General features: G+C 42.3%; 1 protein-coding gene across 1 annotated transcript in view; it reads right to left on the reverse strand.

Annotated features, from left to right (window-relative positions):
* snx7 (sorting nexin 7) overlaps positions 1-21,965 on the reverse strand; it is a 70,278-nt gene that overhangs the window by 35,183 nt on the left and 13,130 nt on the right. The window contains exons 2-7 of the mRNA XM_080752044.1: positions 20,410-20,616; positions 18,827-18,937; positions 17,452-17,610; positions 14,243-14,441; positions 12,319-12,518; positions 10,303-10,389 (exon numbers count right to left, since the gene is read on the reverse strand). Of these exons, the coding sequence (XP_080608170.1) occupies positions 10,303-10,389; positions 12,319-12,518; positions 14,243-14,441; positions 17,452-17,610; positions 18,827-18,937; positions 20,410-20,616 (963 nt within the window). The remainder of the gene's footprint in view (positions 1-10,302; positions 10,390-12,318; positions 12,519-14,242; positions 14,442-17,451; positions 17,611-18,826; positions 18,938-20,409; positions 20,617-21,965) is intronic.

Below are 21,965 nucleotides of genomic sequence, written 5' to 3' on the forward strand. Positions count from 1 at the left end.
AGACTCCAGCAAAGGTGTTACGTGACAAAAAGAGCAGATCTCTAAGCCAACAATGTTTCACTGCATTTTACCATGTTACATCTTTCACATAATGTCTTATCTGCCAATTGTAACTACTTTGTCACACAAAAGTATCAAAAGTATTGAAAGTATGACATTTCCTAAAAGGGCACCTTTGTCCAAAAATAGCTACAAGCTCACAGCGACGCGTTGAGAGCTTGTAGATCCGCTATTTTCGGGGAACCGACTCTATATAGCTTCTGAAGATGGAGGCGTGTGACATAGATTCATACACAGAAAGAGGAGAAATTCGCAAAAATGCTGCGTTCCAATTTCAGTTGTTACTCAATCATGTATGAGGTATGAGGTGGTAGTCTTTAGAGGTATCTCACATCTAAAGACTGACATCTTTGAAAACACATGATTAAGTCTTTGCAAAGTATATATTTTTTTATCTTATAGTGTGAGAGGTTAGTCTTAAGAATCTTTCCAAAATCTTGTCAAAGTCTTGTAGTGGGAGGTCTTAATTGTAAATTGTAATTTTCTGAAATAGGGGCCTCGAAACCAATGGGGTGATGTCACGGCTCCCTTCGTCAATACTCTCGATTTTACAGTCCATACGGTCGCTCTGACCTGTCAGATCTCACCCTGTACCTCCCCAACCTGCCCCGTTCACCTCTCATTGAAAATTAATTATCAGGGAAAAGCCCTCAACACTGACAAGTGCAGCTGACTGTCTGCCAGCAGCACTCTATGGGGACACCTGCACTTCCACAGTGATGGATGGACCGATCGCTCTGCTACTGCCTTGATAAGGCGGCTCAATCGATAGCACTGCAGTCTGTGACAATGGGGACACAAGAGCTCTCCATAGCCTGTGAGTGACTCACTCTTCATTATAGCCTGGGCAAATGTCAGACTGGTTATAACTAAAGAGCAGCTGGATCTCAACCTGTGGGTCGTCGTGACCCCCAGGGGGTATTACATTTTATTCTTTTTTGTGTGTGACAGTAGCTGGTCAAACAGTGGCTAAATTGACAAATAATATAAGAAAGGGTAAAAAGGCAGCAGTCCAGACACCTCGGCTCTAATGTAGCCTGACGACACATTGCAGGTTCAAGTCCCGTTCCCGACAATCTATGCTGCATGTCTCTCCCCACCTCTCTCTCCCCGTTTCCTGTCTCTCTACTGTTAACTATCAAATAAAGCCCAAGGAGCCCCCCCCCCCCCTAAAAATATATTTAAAACAGGGGAAATAGCAGATCTACAAGCTCACAATGCCTCGCAAATGTTTTGTGTTTTAATGTTTTGTGTTTTAATGTTTTGTGTTTTAACGTTTTTAATTTTGTTTATGAAAATGATATTTTCTCAATATGTATCTGTGGAACAGAAAATGCAATGCCTCAACCCCTACATTCCAAGTGCTTGTCAGGGTGTGTGTGTGTGTGTGTGTGTGTGTGTGTGTGTGTGTGTGTGTGTGTGTGTGTGTGTGTGTGTGTGTGTATATGTGTGTGTGAATGTGAGTGTGCCTGTTCTGAGGCTGAACAACAGCGCCCCTCCCTTAACATGTGTGGTCAGAAAAGGTATTGCAGGCTACATACAGAGAGACACGCATACACACACGGCCACGTATAGGAGACGGTGTGACCACCGCTCAAAAACAGCCAGAAATGGTTGAGAACCACTGAGTACCATACACATTTTCACATAATGACAACCTGTCATTGCAGAAAGAAGGATAATGATTATAATGTACTGTATAGACAACTATTCCTCTATTGATTGGAACACTTACGGTCTTCAGGGACGCAGGGAGAAGGCTAATTAAAGGAGACTGCCACTCGATTGCTCGGGGAAAGAAATGACATGTTTCTCCCTGTTAACATCATCGGAAAATGGAGTGCGCCGTTCATAGCTCATTGATGCACACAAAGTGCAGCTAAATCACACGTGAGTGCAGAATAAAGCACTCACGTCATTGACTTAGAAGGGTATTTCACTTTAGAACACTTCTGGGGTCATTTGAATGCTGAATTATTTATGCACAGCAATCTTTGCCACAGATACTAACTATAGCTCTGAAAATACAATAAATACCCACAATTTTTCTGGAAGGTTGAGGCGTCACCAGACGCCTCAGAGGAAAGCCTGGACTGCGTCCGCAAAACTAAAGGTGTGATCCGGTTTAGAAAATTAAAAAAATAAAAACATGGTTCCGATTGTTGGTTCTGGCCGCCTGATGACTAGAACGTGATTTACAATTTTGAGTCTGCACAGTTGACAAGCATGACATGAGCTATAGCCAAAAGCGAAATCATCTTAATTAACATGGGTCGTTAATCCTTCTGTTTCCTTTTTCCTACAATTTTTCAAGGTTCTGTCAGGAGTGAATTTAATAGATTTAAGACGTCTCACTCTCTCACCATAAATCGCACATCAGTGGTTTGGTCTCGGGGGCTCCGTGGAGACAGAGACTGTAGCTCTATGAGGGGACTCTTCCATCACGTTGTGACACCCCATGAGTCAATGTCACTTTTCTGACTGCCTCATTTATAACAGTGGTTTTGAAATCTTCAAAACTTTGAACTTTGTGCAAAACAACAGAAGATACCATAACACCCCAAATCCTCACTGACTGTGGAAACTTCACACTGGACTTCAAGCAACTCTGACTTCAGAAAGTTGACATGTATGTATTATAGATCCTTGTTTTGAGTGATCTTGTGTATTTTATTTATTTCTTTTTTTTTTTTTTCTTTTTTTTTTTTTTTTTTCTTTTTTTTTATGCCTTTATTTATTTTGGCTTGCATGTTGTTTTTTTCATGAGCAGTATTTATGAGTTAATTTCATTAAGTGTCCTGCGAAGCTTGGCCAATGTGACCTTGGGCGTACAACACACTTTGAGCGCTTTGTGCCAGGATGTAGGCCAGATGTAGGCCTGATGTAGGTCAGTGGACCAACACCAGCAATACAATGCAATGCTGGTTTTGCTCCACACTGTGGTGTGACTTGTGAAGTTCAGAGTCAACACAGCCATCTACCTGGGGATTTTAGAGCACTTGGTGCTTCCATAGTTTGACAAGCTTTATGGAGATGATGATTTCCTTTAGTCAGAAGCACTTGGCACCTGCCCACAGAGCCACAACTTCTAGTAACTGGTGTACTGACCATGGTATTACTGGGCTTAATTGACCAGCCAATTGGCCTGACCTGAACCCCACAGAGAATCTGTGTTGTGTTTTCAAGAGGAAGATGAGAGACACCAGACTCAACCACACAGATGAGCCTCTATCAAGCAAACCTGGGCTTCTATAACACCTCAGCAGTACCACAGGCTGACCACCTTCATGCCACGCCCCATTGATACAGAAATGTGTTCAAAAGTATTCCAGACCAAGTACTGAGTACATAAATTAACATCAACTTTCAGAAGTTTGTCATTTCTGTATTATAAACCCTTCTTTTGAAATTCTAATATTTTGAGATTTTCGTTATAAAAATCCCAATATAAACAAAAAAAAAAGTTTTGAATATTTCACTGCATGCACAATGAATCTAGAATATATGAAAAATGTAACAGAAGAAAATGAACTTTTACAAAATGTTCACATTTTTAGGGATAGACCTGTATATGTGGATAATGAAAAATTAAAACAAAGTATAGTAACACACACACACACACACACACACACACACACAGAGGGAGAGAGAGAGAGAGAGAGAGAGCGAGAGAGAGAGAGAGAGAGAGAGAGAGAGAGAGAGAGAGAGAGAGAGAGAGAGAGAGAGAGCACACAGTGTGTCAGGGGCAGCAGTGTTGTCACATCACTAGGCTGGTTGTGCGTCAGCAGTGGGAGGAGGTGTCTTGACAACCTGTTCCACACTGCCACCAATGACACTGCTGTAAACTGTGAGTCAGTGAGTGAGTGAGTGAGTGAGTGAGTGAGTGAGTGAACCATGATCTGATGCCATACAAATATAGAACCAGTGATGTAAAGCAATTAAGTAGATTTACTTGAGTCCAAATATTGTACTTTTACTCCACTACAATTATTTGAAAACTTTAGTCACTAGTTACTTTGCAGATATACATTATAATATTATAAAACATACATAAACCACTTTAGCACTATTTTATACCATGGCTAATTGAAAATAGCCATGGGTTAAAGTGGTTAGGTTCCCGGTCTTAATGGGATTTAAAGGATGTGTATCACTGGTTTCTTTCAAAATGGGCCTGAAAATGTATCAGGAGACCACAAGGGGAGGTACATTTGAACAGTGTTTCTTTTATCAAGTATTAGTGTTATTTCATATGCTAAATGTTGATGAATTGAATACAGACGTCCACAATGGACTCTTTGTGTTATCCTTTTAGGACATCCTTTTAGAGCCTTAAAGGAGTAGTTCACCCCCAAAATGATTTTTTTTTCTATTGATTACTCATGCCATGGAGAGTAGAGTTCAATAATATTTTTTGGTTTTTGTCACATTCCTAAGAGAAAAATTTGATTCGAGTAAATTTACCCCCATTGATTCCGGATGGGGATTGGGGACCCGTTTCGAAACAGGTCCCCATCCGGAACGAATGGGGGTACATTTATTGTTATCACATTTTTGTCTTAGGAATGCGACAAAAAACTAAAAATATTATTGAACTCCAGTCTCCATGGCGTGACTAATCAATAGAAAAAAAGTCATTTTGGGGGTGAACTACTCCTTTAACATCTTGCTGTACCATGTGCTGTTAAATGACAAAAACTTCTTAAACAAAGGAGATACAAGGTTTCTGCCTGACAGCAACGATATGAGAGTGTGTGGTGAATTTATTGTTTTATGTTGAATGCATTTGAGTCAGTATGTCTTACAAGTACAATATGTCTGTCAAGTGTCAACTGCATTGTGTAACAATGTTCTGCCGTCTAGGCACTTTGTAACTGTCTGATTTCCAATTGTCTGAATGTATTGGCAGTGTTCATGGCCTTTGTACAAGGCATTCTTGTACTTCTGTTTATGTGGACATAAATCAAACAAATGTGTGTGCACTATTATTACAAAACTTAACCACTTATGCATGTTTTGCATTGTGTGCTTGACTGTACAGTACATTGGCAAGACAGTGCAGACACACACACACACACACACACACACACACACACACACACACACACACACACACACAACTAAACCTTCCTCCCAAGGATAACACACACTACTAAACCTTCCTCCCAAGGATACACAGTCTGAGCTGCTATATGGACTATACTGGAACATCACTGACCTCTGCTGGCCACACACAGACATGACAAACACATCCAGCTCACCAACTGAACTGTGAACAAAAATATATATTAGTCTGGCTGCCCCTGGCTAAGGTGGGGTATGACATTTGGTATATTGTTTTTTCTTTTTCTTTTTTTTTGGCCTAAAATGTCTATATACATACAGTCATGAATGCACCTGCTGACCGCCTGCCAGCATTGAGCAATTTATTTTATAGGGGTAAAAGTTTGGGGCCCATTCACATAGATATAAAAGATCACACCCGTGTGAAGTGGAGCTGTGTGTGTGTGTGTGTGTGTGTGTGTGTGTGTGTGTGTGTGTGTGTGTGTGTGTGTGTGTGTGTGGATCATGTGTACCGATTTTTGTGACATTTGAAGAAAATATGTAGGAAAAGGAGCAAAAAGTGTGTTTTGGAGAAAATTCAAGATGGCGGAAAATCTATCATGGCGCAAATGGGCGTGGCCTATATGGGGAGATGCGTCATGGCCCAAGGAATCCAGGGAAAAAATATTTTTAATTTTCCGACCTACGGTTCAAGAGTTACAGGCCAAAACGTAAAGTGGGGTGTTATGGCGCCACCATGCGGCCAAATGACACAATTATTTTTTATTTAATCCTTGAAATCATTATGAACCTCCTCTCCAAGTCTTGAAACTCTAGCCCCTATGGTTTGCGAGAGACAAATAATTGAATGTGAGTTTTTGCGATTCCCATTATAAGTCAATGGGGAACATTAATTCACTAATAAATTAATATCAATTAAACTATAGAACCTTTCTCTTAGAAAAGTAATAGCCCACGATTCCCGAGTAAGCCGGTCGATTTGACATATGGCGCGAGTGTGTGGTGGCAAAACTGTGGGACTAGTGGCGTGCCGAAGTTTAGGAAGTTCAGGCTACATACAGACACACAGACAGACACACACACAGACACACAGACCCACACAGCCACGTATAGGGAGCCTGTGCTTCACACAGCTCCAAAAGCTAGATACCTCATCCACCGCTGCAGTTCATTGGCGCAACTGGTAAAACAGGACTGGCGGAAGAGTGTAAGTGTGTAACTGTGGAAGGCACTCTGCCCCCTGCAGTGTGAAAGAGGGAGTCCCGCATATGATTGGCCTACCGAGCATCCCATTCACTTATAGCCCATTCACTTACTATACAGGAAAAAATAAAAAATAAATAAAAGATCTGCTTTAAGTAGCATGTGAGTGGTCAAACTAGGGGTTTTTAACTCATTCTGGGCGATGCCCGTAGAAACCGTAGATTTCCCGCTGTACCGCGGTGCCATGCCCGTCGAACCCGGAAGTTTAATTAGCTTTAATCATTATGAAAGGATTAAAATTATTATCGCAGATTTTCGCTGATTCTGGCTCTTTAGGCCCGCCCCCCTAACTGTATCCGGTCATTTCCGGTCTGGACCGGATCTAGCTTTCCGTATCCGGTCTGAGCCTGGGCCATAGTCCCGCCTCCGTTGGTTTACAGTGTAACAAAAGAGAAAGCTACTCGGCGATGGAACACTCGTTTTTCAATCGGATTTTTGCGTTTGGAAACTTTGATCCAGCCTCTACACGCCTGGATTATGATCCCCGCACATATCGTGCGTTTTGTGCGCGAACGTGTCCACTGATTATAATTACATCTAACGATGCTTCTCCTCCATTCACGTTTGGTGAATGTAGCCTTGGCCAGGAAAATTTGATGTCTTCAGGTGGTAACCATCGATCATAGGTGGTGTTTCGACCCGCAAACCACAACACCCTCCTGATGGCCGGGTCGGCAGTGGTGGCCAAATCACTGCCCATCTCCTCCTCCTGACCAAGGCTAAACTCCCCTCTCCTGCTCTATTTTTTTTCCAACAAGAGGCTTCTCTGGGGAGGTGTTGGGTGGGTCCCTCCTGAGGTCTTGAGGTGACACAGGTGCGTAGAGTTCTCCAGTACTGTGGGGTTATTCCTGCCTGGAGTTCTCCTTCGTCTCACCAACTCACCAACCAAGTTGTGCGCTGCACCTGTGACCCCTCTTCTCCACACTTGGTCCTGGCTTGATGTATTTTTACCTTTTGTGTTCCTGCAGATGTTCTCGCAGTGACACTTTACTTCCAATTTCTCCCCAGCTGATGTTGTTTAGGTGAGCCAACTTTTTTTTTTTTTTTTTTCATGTAAACACTGGCGGATAAGCAGGGACACAGCGTGGCAACGGATATGTCTATTTCAATGGGTTTTTTTTTATTCGAAAGCTTGTCACCGAGTCTACAGTCTACTAGATGAGTCGCGCACAGATTGTGCACGATGCGTGCGCGTGCCCACATTAAAAGGTAAGGACAATTTGGCAGCTGCTTACTAGAGCTATGTTTAAAATGGCAGCAAAATTGTTAATGATTCTGAATCCATTGCAAGAATTTGTTTTGTATGAAAAACATTCCTTAGGCTATTAAATGTAGAATATCATGTAATATTATCATATATGCCTACTAGGAGCTATAGTCAACTTTTTCATTTTGGCCGTTGTCAGGCTGACTTTGTTTACATCCCTCTTCTATTCTTTTATATGGAATCCATATAAAATAATATAAGAGGGATGTAAACAAAGTCAGCCTGACAACGGCCAAATGATTATTTTATTTATTTTCATAAAATATTTTCGAAACATTTTTAATTTAGCATCCGTTTTTCAAGAAAAAGTTGACTATATCTCCTTTAAATATTCCAATATCAGCCTTTCTGCAAGAGACTTTGCAGAGTGAATGCGAACCCTGCTAAATCTTTCTTCTTCACGCAGCTTTTGTTTTCTTCTTAAAATCGATACTTTCTCCCCCACGGAGCCAGACTGTGCTTCGATGAGCCCTGTGTCCCTTGGGCTTCAGCCTCTCTGCATTAACTCTTTCACCGCCATTTATATGATTTTATAAGGATCTAAGGATGTCTTTTAATGCCATAAAAGTAGCTTACCTTTGCGATTGTATAATAAAAAAAATCCATCCATTATTTCCAACCGCAATTTTTTTGTGAAAAAACCCCCCCAAAATAAGTCGAACAAGCCTTCCGTTCCAATGAACGAGGCTGAAGTTTGTCCCTTGGTTGCACCAGCTGTAGACATAGAAATGAAGAAACTAGAACCGGGCATAGAAATGGAGGAGAAAGTGATCCGACGCCATTGTTGTTTATGTGCGCTCCAGATTTGAGACTAACGTTACAGGAACTGCTGCTACTGTACACACCCGCGCCACCCCTCATCTGCTTACAGTGCTCAGACGGGTAAAGGAACGAACGCATGTTATGGTCCCGTGGATAAAAAACAAGTGTATGTTAGGCAGCAAGAGAGTTAACTACGCTGTGCATCCTCCTTTACCGCCCGCCTCAAAGGGGGTTTGTGTCAAACAAACCAACCAGCTTCAACGGAACCTCGGAATATCCAATGTATGAATTGGAAATCCAGTTTCAGCCTATGTCTGATAGATACAAAGACATGACTATGACCGCTATCATCTCCTCCTCCCTGCATCTCTCTCTCTTTCTCTCTCTGTCTCTGCAACAGTGTCGATGACATTTGTAACCAGCCATCATCAAAGGAAGATCTACAATTTTCATTAGAGCACGGGCACTCGACACTGCGGGAAGGTATTATTGAGTGCCCTTTGACTATGACTGCTACCAATAACCCCCCCAGACCGTAACTTGATAATTAAAAGTATGAAAACAAGCTCACAACGCGTCGCTCTGCGACACGTTGTGAGCGTGTAGATCGGCTATTTTCGGTCTGTGACACCCGCGCACAGCACACCCATGATTAATTTTCTTAGTTCTACTAGATCTCTCCTCCCTCTTCTAGACCCTCCCTAATATTTTTGTCTAGTTTGTATTTGTTGAGGAAATTGTCAATATATTTAGTCATAGCCTGGTTTTTATTACGTTTTTATTTCATTTTCGCCAGAGAAAAAAGGTAGTCGACAAAAAGGTTTTCGCTATAGTTTTAGTCGACGAAATCGACACTGGTTTCAAATATCAAGGAAGACATTCACCCGAGTACGTACACACACACACACACACACACACACACACACACACACACACACACACACACACACACACACACACACGCGCGTACGTTCATAACCTTTTAAACTATTGTGTACACAACCAGAAGTCAAGTGAACTCTCCAAGAATAGCTGTTCTCCCTTCCTACAGTACGTCCGTCCCTCTAATTCACGGTGTCGATGACATTTGCAACGAGCCATCATCAAAAGAGGATATACGATTTTTCATTAGAGTGCGGTTATCCGCCCACGGGGGGGACGACGACTGGCTTCATGAAATAATATCGAGCGCCCTTTATTTCCAGATGAGTGGCGTCCAGCTCGGGGCCTCCTGACGAGCCTGGGATATTTAACCCATTTAGGTCTAGAATTATTGAATGCTTTAACCAGTGAAAAATAGCAGATATACAAGCTCACAGCGCGGCACCGAGTGCCGCGCTGCGAGCTTGTAGATCTGCTATTTTTGAAAAAAGTTGTGAAAATGTGTGCAAATCTTTGAATATATGTATTTTTTAAAGCGAACGTTTGTAACTAAAATTTTGCTTCTGGGGGTGGTCCCTGGAACTAAATATTTTGAGATGGGGATCCGTGGCCAAATACATATCATTTTGGGGGTCCTTCACATGAAAATGTTTGAGAACCACTGACATAGTAGTCTCTCAAGAACAGACTAACTGAGCTCCAGTTATGTGAAAAGGACCTTTTCTTTTCTGCTGTTTTTCAATAGTTAAAGCATAAAATAATGATACACAATAATGTGTACCCGTTTTGAATGGGTTAACTTAATCCTCCCGCAGGCAGCCTGGTGTCCAACACAAGCCTCGGCGAGCTCAGAGCGCGTCGACGGGAGAGGATTTTCTCGGTTCCTTCGCTTTATTACAGATAATCTCTCTGGGAGGATGACTACAAGCCGCAAACCTGCATGTGTACACAGTACATGCACGCGTGTGTGTGCGTACGTGTGTGCGTGTCAACATTGCACTTACTGCCTCTTGATCGACCTTCTTGGCAGCGAGGGCTTCTTGTTTGGCTTCGAACTCCGTCTGGATATTGTCTCTTTTCCTGAGCACAGCCTGGTAGAAACACACATATACATGCATTATATACAGAATATATTGTTTATAACCACATTGTTTGCAGTATCCATCGTTTATAAATACATTAAGTTGCAGTATCTATTATACACACATACAGTACATTAACACATTGTGTTACAGTATTACAATTTACAATTTAGGCATTTAGCAGACACTCTTAATCCAGAGAAACTTACAATAAGCAATGCAATACATCAATACATCAACATCAATACATAAAATGCATAGAAATAGTTAAGAAATATTTTAGGTAGACCAAGAACCTATTCAGTATAAAACTATAACAAAACACATACTTGCTGATATGAACAATAAGAGCTTAGCACTATCAATAACAACACTGATCATTCCTTGTATCGCTACTTCGACCTCATGCCAACTGGGAGAAGATACAGAACCCTGGAACATACTAAAGGTGAATGCCCATGATGTTGTTTCAAAACAAGGACAGCTCTCCCTGGCTCTCCATCACTTGTCTGTGTAAAGCACTGCAGACACAGTGAGTTACTTCACTATTACAGCAGGCTCTTACACCCACTCTGTCATCATGTCAAGTTTTGTTTTGTTTTCTTTAAAGAACAAGTGTTTCTCAACAAATCCGCCAGTAGCCTCAGTTTTTGACAGTAAGCTTTGTTACGTGCAGAGTTCGAATGACTCAAGTAAAACAAAGTACAGTACTGAGTTACTTTCTGCCGCTGGTGTTGTGTTTGTTGACGTGAAATGGAGGCTTGTCAAGGAGGGGAGATACAGTACGAGTAGGTCAGGGGCTTTCCTGATGTCAGAGAGGAAATCGAAGCCTTGCTGTAGCCAAGATAATAAAGACATATACAGAATGAGGTGGCTATCAGTCCATCTTTCAGACTGTGTAAATAATATGGACAAAGGGAGACCTGATGTCACCCATTAGTATCTAAAGACCCGTTTTGAAGCTTGTAGTTCTAGTGCTATTGGGTGGGAAGGGGAGTGAGGGTGTCTCTTCACTCAGTAGAACCTTTCAGGTGAAAAGAACTTGGACTCCTCACGCATACAAGGAAGCATGAGGTCCGTTGCTCTCCCCAGGTTGGCAGAGGGAGTGTAGTGGATTACATTAGATAATTGGTGAAAAATGGGTTACACAATTGTGGGATAAAAAAAAACACACATATCATGATAATATAAAGACGACGTTATACTAGAGACTGAAAATATAAGTACAAGTAAGTACAAGTATTTATGATTTATGTTTGTTTACTAAGATAATAAAACCAAGTGTGATGTCCGGTCAAATACCCATAGACTTTGATGGAATTAAAATGCTTCTGCAAACAGCAGGAGGGGAAATAGAGACAACTTCTAGGCCACTAATGAGAACTGCAGCGTTTTCATAACTTCCACATTGACTCCATTTCCAATGACAGAACCTTGCCGTCTGGTCCCTATGTACATTTGATTTCTCTGATCAGTAGCACACAGTACTCAAGCCATGCTTCTATACTGTACATGTCAGTTAGTTCATAATAATATGTAAAGTACCGGTAGTTGCTGCAACTTATTATCCACAACATCCTCATCATCAATATGTCAATTATCAATGCCAAAAACAATTACATCATGGTCATGTGTAGGACAATTAATCATTACCGTAAACGTTCACAGCCCTGGGTGTGAAATTCAACCCTGTAATAAATGTTTAAGAGTTCCGGGGGGGGGGGGAAGTAGGACAAACAAAACAGATTTGCATTTGATATCAGTCAGAAACCTCTTATCTCCATATTTTAACTTTTTATGTTGTTTGTTTAGTTTTTTATAGCCTGAGATCCAGTCTTATTCGCTACGTTTGTCTTTTTCTCACTTTACTTCTCACCCACTTTGGAAAACCCTGTCCCACAGTTCCAAAAAGTCAAAAGTGCAGCGCTTGCCGTCTACCTTGAGTGTGTCTGCACAGAGGACGTACTCGTGCAGGGCGGGCAGCAGGACCTCAGCCAGGTGGTTGATCTGTTCCTCGGTCTCCTTGCCACAGAGCTCTGCGCAGCCGGCCACGCCGTTCAGGGGCTCGGCCAGCGTCCCCTCTGACCCCGCCCACTGGCTGTAGGACGGCCCGTACTGCCTCAACTCATCCAGGTACTCTGCAGCAGTGGTGGAGAAGGTACTTGAATGTTGCACTTAAGTAAAAGTATCAATACTTCAATGTAGATTTACTCCGTTACAAGTAAAAGTCTGGAATTCAATGTGTCGCATCGCGACGCATTGTGAGCTTGTAGATCGGCTATTTTCAGATGGCCAAAATGTTGAAGTGGTTAATGTATGTTTTGAAATAATAATCAATCTACAAAGTAACTAGTAACACACGTTTTCAAATAATTGTAGTGGAGTAAAAGTACAATATTTGGATCTGAGATGTAGTGGAGTAGAAGTAAAAGTATTGGAAATTGGAAATATGTAAATGTACTTAGTTACTTTACACCACTGCTCGCGGGGCGATAACCGTCATTACTGCAATCTTTTTTTTTATCCATCAATTACTAACCCCCTGGAGAACTTAATTAATGTATTTTTCCCCCCCACATTCCTAAGCCAACAATTTGATGACCATCAGTGGTTCCCTATGGAGACACACAAAGAGCCTGCTCTGATAATTATGGAGACACAATGAGCGATTGATAGAAAATAATTTTAGGGTGAACTATGCCTTTAATAAATGCTCACAATAATCGCATCCCAGAGTTAGGGTTAGATTCATATCAATGTACCTCTCTGTTCCTTGATGATCCTCTGAGTGACCTTGTCCAGGGTTAGAATGGTACTAATTATTAGTCTGGTTGCCCGACTATTGTACTTGTCCGACTTTATTCTTTCTTTCCATCTTTCCGGATAAATGTTATTTTGCCGCACCACTCCTCTCACAGTTTTGGTGGCACGCATTTGGGCCATATGTCAAATCGACCGGCTTCATCGGGACTTGTCTGCTTGCATTTTGCTAAGAGATATGTTACATACCGGTAGTTTAATTTATATTAATTTATTTGTGAATACATTTTCTCTATTGACTTGAAAGGGACATTTTCCCCAAATATAGAGATGACTGACATCATAGATGTCTGATGTCACATGAGTTTGACACAGTATGGGCATTCCAAGATATGGCTTAATATTGATGACATCAGGGATCTCCATATATGGGCATAAAAGGGACAAGGACAGAATGGTTAGCACTGCTCAAATAGGGACTAAGACTGACCGATACAGAGATATCCATCCATATATGGGCATGAAAGGGGCAACTCGACGGAATTCATTTTCCAGCGGATTCCTTGTGACTCGCATCAGGGCAACCACACTTGCAATTTCCCAGAATTGCATCTTTCTAGTTACTTGAGCAAGCAGTATGTACAGTATGTATGTATGAATGTCTGTGTCCCCTCTTGTTTAAGACCGTAGCCCAATCAGGGACCAGCATCTCTGGCAACGTCATCATTAACAGGCAATGAGGGACCAGTATTCCTGGTGATGTTTTCTTTGGAAGCGGTGATGCCAGTGGTGAGCGCATCAAATCAAATCAAATCAAATCACGTTTATTTATAAAGCACATTTAAAAACAACTTCCGCTGTACCAAAGTGCTGTACAGGCATTTCATCATCACAGTAACAGTAAACTAACACAATACTAATACAACGATAAAGCAACAATAATAAACATCCAGGAGCACATTAACATGAAACAATTACAATCAAATCAATCAAAGCATCAGAACACCTCGTGGCGCGCTCTGCTTTCGCACAAGTAGGCCATATGGCCTACTTGTGCACGAGACACAAGTTGGCACCTCGACAGAGTGCATTTCTAGTTTACCTCTCTGTTCCTTGATGATCCTCTGGGTGACCTTGTCCAGGGAGGACATCTTGTTGCTGAAGGCGTCAGCGTACTCCTGCATGGAGCAGAACTCCTCTGGCCGGCTCCTCAGGCCTCTGACGGAGTGGGCCACGGCCCGCACCGTGTCGCCCATCCGGCTCAGGAAGCCCGGGCCTTGCTTCTTGTGAGGGTTCAACTCCTGCAACAACAAACCCCAGTTAAGTTAAAACTAGTCTCGCGTGGCCAGACTTTTGCCTCCCACAATTTTCAAGCAACGGAAGCTCTTATCATGAGTAAACGTGAAGCCTCCTTCCCACTTTGTCTTTACAGTCGCACCAATGTATTGTAGTATACATCAAAATCATCTAAGCATATAAAGCTTGCTGCTTAATTCTATGTAAAGATATTTTAGAATATATTTTCATGAATGGAAATGCCAGCTCGGGAGGCGTAGGCCTAGTTCCATGAAAGAGCCACGGTTCCAAGAATCTTGGAACGGAACCAGTTCTAGAACCAAAGTTATTTTGGTGGGAAAAGGGTCCTCTGTGTGGTCTCTGGTCTCTGACACAGCTGGACTGCACAGCATTTTTGGTGCCACTGTTTGCAGAGCAGCATATCGTACATCAGTGTGGATACTCACATAGTTATCGCTATAGTTACAGTAACAGTATAGTTATCGTATTCAGTGTGAACAGAGCAGTGGTTCTCAAACCATTCTAATATAATCGAGCCCTGGTTTGATGTGCATTAGGGTAGTGGTTCTCAACCAGTGGTCCTTGATGGGGTTTGAGGTGGTCCCCAGCTAAATGATGGAGAATTTGTAACCAAATAGATCTTTAACTTCTGAGAGTGTAAAATGAAACCAAATGGACCCTTGTGGGTTAAAACATCTGCATTTCTTAATTTACAAGAAGTCTACACAATTAGAATATTGTTGTTTGTCAACGTTTGCCTTTACTCCTCCTCCTATGGTACCACCATCAGTACAGGATGGAATTGTGGACAAAATCTTATCCAACGATAACAAAATATTTAAAGTTTTGGGTCTGAGAGGCTAAATCTCATCAAATGAATAATGGACCTTGATGTGAAATAGGTTGAAAAGAATGAAAAAACAAAACAAAAAAACACTGCAGTAGGGCTAAGGGTCGCCATAACTCAGAGTTACAGACCTAGCACCTTCACACTGGTAGTTACAAAAGATACAAAGCTTTCATGTAGTTCAAACGAGTCTTTCCATTTCCATGTAGCTGAACGGAAGGTCCAATCGGCTCAGTTCAAAGCTTGTTGGATTCATGATGCAATGACACCGTTTTGGGGTTTTCGGGCCTAAAAATATGGTAATTGTCCTGCGCATCGGGACGGCCCGTCACTTTCAGGCCCGTTAAAAAGTCTCGTTCAAACAAGTCCTTCCATTTCCATGTAGCCCGTTGATGGCAGACTAAAAACGGGACGGCGTAGCTGTGGTCGTAACAGTATGGACGGACAAAGAGTGCATTGATTCAAGCACACATTCAAAGTCTAAAGCATTACGTTAGTAATCTGATTAACTGGGAATGTACAGTTAGTGGAAACCAGGGCCTGAAATTAACAACACCCACGGCCAACCCATCGGTGGCCAAAAGGTAAGAGGAGCGCGTTTCGTTTGTTTGTTCCCCCGGACAGACAGGAAAAATCACACCCGTGTGAACTGAGCGGTGGTTTACCCACCAACCCCCCCCAACCCCCCCTCCCCCTCGGGCCGCACGCTATGGAGACGTGTATAAGCTCCTTTGAATTGAATTGTGTGTGTGTGTGTTGCAGTTGATGCACAGGCCAGGCTAGACTCAACAGCACCTCTCTGGTCACCCAGGGTACTCAGGCTACAGACACACAGACAGACAGACACACACGCACGGATACACACACGGCCACGCTATGGAGACGGTGTGACCACCGCTCAAAAAAGATGGTGGGGAAGGTAGTAGCTCAGGAGCTAGTACTTACCCTCAGTTCTGAGAAGCCAGAACTCAGAATTTATACTTTCTTAATTCTTATACTAACAGATTTAGCTAAAATGGCCGGTCTACAAGATCACAATGCATTGTATTACGACGCAAGCTTGTAGATCGGATAATATTTTTTTTGTTTTGTTTTTTCATGACCCGGTTCAGGTTATAATGGATATGTGAACAAAACATTTATGAGAGCAAAGCCTTTGGTTGTTTGTTTGTTTTCAAAGACGAGCCATAAAAAAAAAGGAAAATGAAACCTACTGTATGTACAGGTGGTTTCTATAATCCAGGCAAATAAGTCAAACACAATGTAATGCCTCAACTCCAACATTCCGTGGGGAGGTCCCCAGGTCAGATATGATTATTCGGAGGGTGTGTGTGTGTGTGTGTGTGTGTGTGTGGGGGGGGGGGGGGGGGGGAGGAGGTTGAGAACCACTGTGCTACAGCAGTGGTTCTCAACCTGGAGGTTCCCAAATTATCTTAATACCTCTAAAATGACAAATTAACTCTAAGTGCTCTTAGAGCTCAACCGGCCTGAAAAGGTTGATAACCAGGACAGGATGGATGGGGTCTGCTGCGGTCATATGATATACCAGGTAGGTATACCTGAGGAAGACTTTGAGGTGTGTTCTGTATCATATACCTGGGCTGTGAGGAAGACTTTGAGGTGTGTTCTGTATCATATACCTGGGCTGTGAGGAAGACTTTGAGGTGTGTTCTGTATCATATACCTGGGCTGTGAGGAAGACTTTGAGGTGTGTTCTGTATCATATACCTGGGTTGTGAGGAAGACTTTGAGGTGTGTTCTGTATCATATACCTGGGCTGTGAGGAAGACTTTGAGGTGTGTTCTGTATCATATACCTGGGCTGTGAGGAAGACTTTGAGGTGTGTTCTGTATCATATACCTGGGCTATGAGGAAGACTTTGAGGTGTGTTCTGTATCATTTACCTGGGCTGTGAGGAAGACTTTGAGGTGTGTTCTGTATCATTTACCTGGGCTGTGAGGAAGACTTTGAGGTGTGTTCTGAATCATTTACCTAGGTTATGAGGAAGACTTTGAGGTGTGTTCTGTATCATATACCTGGGTTGTGAGGAAGACTTTGAGGTGTGTTCTGTATCATATACCTGGGCTGTGAGGAAGACTTTGAGGTGTGTTCTGCATCATATACCTGAGCTGTGAGGAAGACTTTGAGGTGTGTTCTGTATCATATACCTGGGCTGTGAGGAAGACTTTGAGGTGTTCACTAGAAGACAGGATGGGGTGCTCTGCGATGCGGTTGAGGAAGCGGTGCAGGGCTCTCCTCCTGGTCTCGATGAAGTCGTTGTTGAATCGCTCCACCATGCCTTTCATCACAAACTTCTCTGGCAGCGGCTGTGGGAACGTAAACACCGTATTTTACTCCGATTCATTACAGACTAGAGGCGTAACAGTAAACCATTGGTTTACATTGTAACAGAAGAGGAAGCTACTCGGCGATGGAAAGCTGGTTTTTCAATCCGATTTTTGCGTTTGGAAACTTTGATCCAGTCTCTACACGCCTGGATTATGATCCCCGCACATATTGTGCGTTTTGTGCGTGAATGTGTCCACGTGTTACCATAGCGCACAGCTGGCTTTTTTCAATGTTTTTTCATGTAAACACTGGTGGATAAGCAGGGATACAGCGTGGCAACAGATATGTCTATTTCAATGGGGGTTTTTTTATTCGAAAGCTGTCACCGAGTCTACACGTCTACTAGATGAGTCGCGCACAGATTGTGCACGATGCGTGCGCGTGCCCACGTTAAAAGGTAAGGACAATTTGGCAGCTGCTTACTACAGCTATGTTTAAAATGGCAGCAAAATTGTTAATAACAATAGATATAGATATAAAGAGAGAGAAATAGTAATCAACTTTGATGAAATGTGAAAATAACTGATCTACAAGTTCACAATGTGTGGGCTACTGTCTGTATGTTTGCATGACATCCAGTGTTTCCCCTATATGCATTCTACCGTGGCAGCCTGCCGCTCCTTGGATTTTGGCAGCCACTGCTTGAACCCTCAGTTCTGAGAAGCCAGACCTCAGAACTTATAGTTTCAAACAGATTTCTAAAATAGCAGAAAATGGCCGGTCTACAAGCTCACAATGCATTGTATTGCGATGCGAGCTTGTAGATCCCATAGTTCTTTTTTTGTTTCGTTTTTTCTTTTATTTTTCTCTTTGTAGCGTAGACATCAAATAGGCCACACATCTTTGTGTGATAAACCTTTTTTCTCCTTTTTTATATTAACCACTTGAACCCTAGCATCCATATTCTGAGAACATTAGCAAAAAATAGCAGATCTACAAGCTCACAACGCCTCGCAGCTTGTAGATCGGCTATTTTTAGAGCACACAAATTGACATGAATCCAAAATACACTGTTGATTGTGCTGTCAAACAATGAAACTATATGGAATCTATGAAAAGGTTTTGGAGGTCCCTGCTTCATCTCTCTCTCTCAGGGGTCCTCGGCCTGAAAACGTTGAAGACCCCTGCTATATAGTATTATTCATCAAACGTTTATGATGAATGTGGGGTGAGACTCCTCAGCTGCATACCTACATTTATGATGAGTGTGGGGTGAGACTCCTCCAGTTTGCCTTTGAGCCACAGGAAGTCTTGGTATCGCCGGCGCACCTCGTATTCGCTGGAGTCGAACTCGCTGCGTGTGGTCTGCAGGACGATAAAGACATTACTATTTTATAAATGCCACCAACTAATTCTTGTACACATGGTTGAGAAAAGATGTTTAACCGCCTGCAGTGTTGTTACATGCAGTGGTGGAAAAAGTCTGGAATTCTAATTTCACTTGAGTAAAATACAAAAGTATTGGTATCAAAATGTACTTGTACCAAAAGTAGAAAGTACTCATTGTGCAGAATGTCCCATTTCACAGGTTTTCAACTGTATTAAATGGATAAAAACAATCTAAAGTACAAACTCATAATGCGTCGCATCGCTGCGCATTGTGATCTTGTAGATCGTCTATTCTCAAATGGCCGAAATGTCTAAAGGGCTAAAGTGGGTAAAATATGTTTTGTAATAATAATCTATCAATCAAATCTACAAAGTAACTAGTAACTAATGTTTTCAAATAATTGTAGTAGAGTAAAAGTAGAATATTTGCCTCTGAGATGTAGTGGAGTAGAATTAAAAGTAATCATAATTGGAAATATTCCAGTAAAGTAAAAGTAACTCAAAATTGTACTTAAGTGCGGCACTTGAGTAAATGTACTTTATACCACTGGTTGTTACATGATGTATTGTTTGTGCATGCAACAATTAACACCTTGAACTGTGCACACTCAACCACGCACATTCATAAATATACGCACACACTAAAATGATTTACATCTTTTTCTAGCTCATAAGCCGCACACATTCACTCTAACATAATGTATCACGCTGCGACACATTGTAAGCTTGTATAGTGGATCTGCTGTTTACCGTAAATTATGCACAACTAAGTATAAATCAGTCATAATACTCCAACCACTAAAACCAAGCTCTAAACATCTAACCCCAACCCCAACATGAATCTTTTTCCTAATTGTAAACCTAATAAATAGCATTGTTCTCTTGTGAGGAACAGGAACATTTGTCCTCCTCACAATGTCTACAGTATTTCTCAAATTCTAATATACTTATGGGGACATTTGGCTGACACAAATATACACATACCAGGCGTTGACACTAAAAGGTTGCCCACCTGCTCTTGGCAGGTAAATACAATTTCGGGCAGGTGGAGTTTGAGGGGGGACGTAATCGTCTATAAACACAACACGAGATATCTGCCTAAACACCTGAACGTGGCCAGAGCGCTTATGGTCTGTGTGAACCCATAATCATATTCATAGCTATAGGTATATTATTGTTTTAATGGCACAGCCACAGAAAGTAACATTTTACCTATCATTTTCTAAATGACAATTTACTTTTTGGACAAGTGGGCATGACCTTTGGGCAAGTAGAACATGACCTGTACTTGCCCGACAGGCAAGTGCCACACACACACACACACACACACACACACACACACACACACACACACACACACACACACACACACACACACACACACACACACACACACACACACACACACACACACACACACACACACACACACACACACACACACACACCTTGGTTGCCACTCTGTACACGATGAAGGTCTCGATGGCGGTGACGTGGCTCTCAGGGTTGTCCACGGTGATGAAGATGTCTTTGGCGTCGTGGTCGGAGGTCTCCTCCTCCTCGCCCTCCAGCCGGTACTGGTTGACCATGGAGCCGGGGGAGCGAGGCGCGCTGGGACACAGCACAGGACTGCTGCCGTCTTCCAGGGACGTGTTCTGGAACGCAGAGAGCCAAGACAAAATAAGACCGCCGTTAGCTAGCAGCTGACCATGTTCCAGGTAGGCCTGTCACAACAATCATTACATGATCATCTAATCGCAATTATTTGACATAATCGTCATAATCGTTTCCATGTTGAAAAATGTTATCAAAGTATTCTGAGGCACCCCTGGCCTGGACTTGCGTCATAGCACCTACTTTGAGAAACCCTGCTTAAAGTAACCTTGGGGCTTGGCAGGTGAGGAAATAAGGTACAACAGCAGTGACAACACTGCCCAACTACTACATCTGGAGAAACAAATAGGTCAAAATAATTGGCTGCTCTAAATTTAAAGAAAGAAATCCCACCAGTGGGAGAGAGCGGTGCCTTAAGCGTCATTCCCACCGGGCACAATAACTATAAAGATAACTGTAACTATATCATTAGTACCCATTGTATCTATTTTATAGTCTGTAATAGTTGTATAGTCAGTGTGAACACTGCTATGCACTCGACTTCTTTTCACTGATTTTTAAAACTATACTTTTGTTAGCCTGATTTCAGACTCCAGACTGCGCTGAGCTTGAGTCTGATATTGTCCATTGACAAGAGATTTCAAAGGGGAGAGGATTTGAAATTCCCAATCACAAGAGATCTGGTGGGAGGGGTTGTGTTTGACTTGTGTGTACACAAAAACATTCCCCCCTCCCCTCTATGACAGGCATCAAACAGGTTGTTGTCTTTGAGACAACGACCTGGTTCAGACCTCTGGCAGAGAGCTACAGTACAATCATGTTGAGTGATCCATCGCCAACAATACCTCATGACCTCAAAACCCATGATAGCATCTCTTCTAGCTGGCTGGATGGCGGCCGCTCACAAAAGGCTTAGATTTAATTTCCCTTTACTGTGTGCTCTTGGAACACAATGGCTGGTTTTGTAGAGAAACCTAAATTTGACAGCGAACCAACACACACTATAGACTAGAGTATTGTCTCTGACTCCCAGTCCCTGGATCAAGCTAACATACAGAAACCCTGCCAGGACATTCTGGAGGCCCCACTTTTGGGCCCTGACTGGGGCTGTGCGATGACTTTAAATCAATACCACAGTTATTTCACACTTTGGCCACAATTAATGCTGATATAAGCAGTTTTCTGCAGATTCTTTTGGTGATTACTTATTTTTAAATGTTATGTTATTATATTGATATTATTCAGACGGCTAACAATACTAGTAAATCTAGTCTCTGTGAGACTTCTAGGGGCTGCAGTCTGCCTCCAAAACTATTCTTTAATCTGTGAGAAGTGCTGTCACTAGCAGCTCATCATGGTGCTTAATTAAGGCAGATGCATACTCCACTTT

This window comes from Nannobrachium achirus (genome assembly GCF_963921795.1).
Source record: "Nannobrachium achirus genome assembly, chromosome: 21".
NCBI classification, from domain to species: Eukaryota; Metazoa; Chordata; class Actinopteri; order Myctophiformes; family Myctophidae; genus Nannobrachium; species Nannobrachium achirus.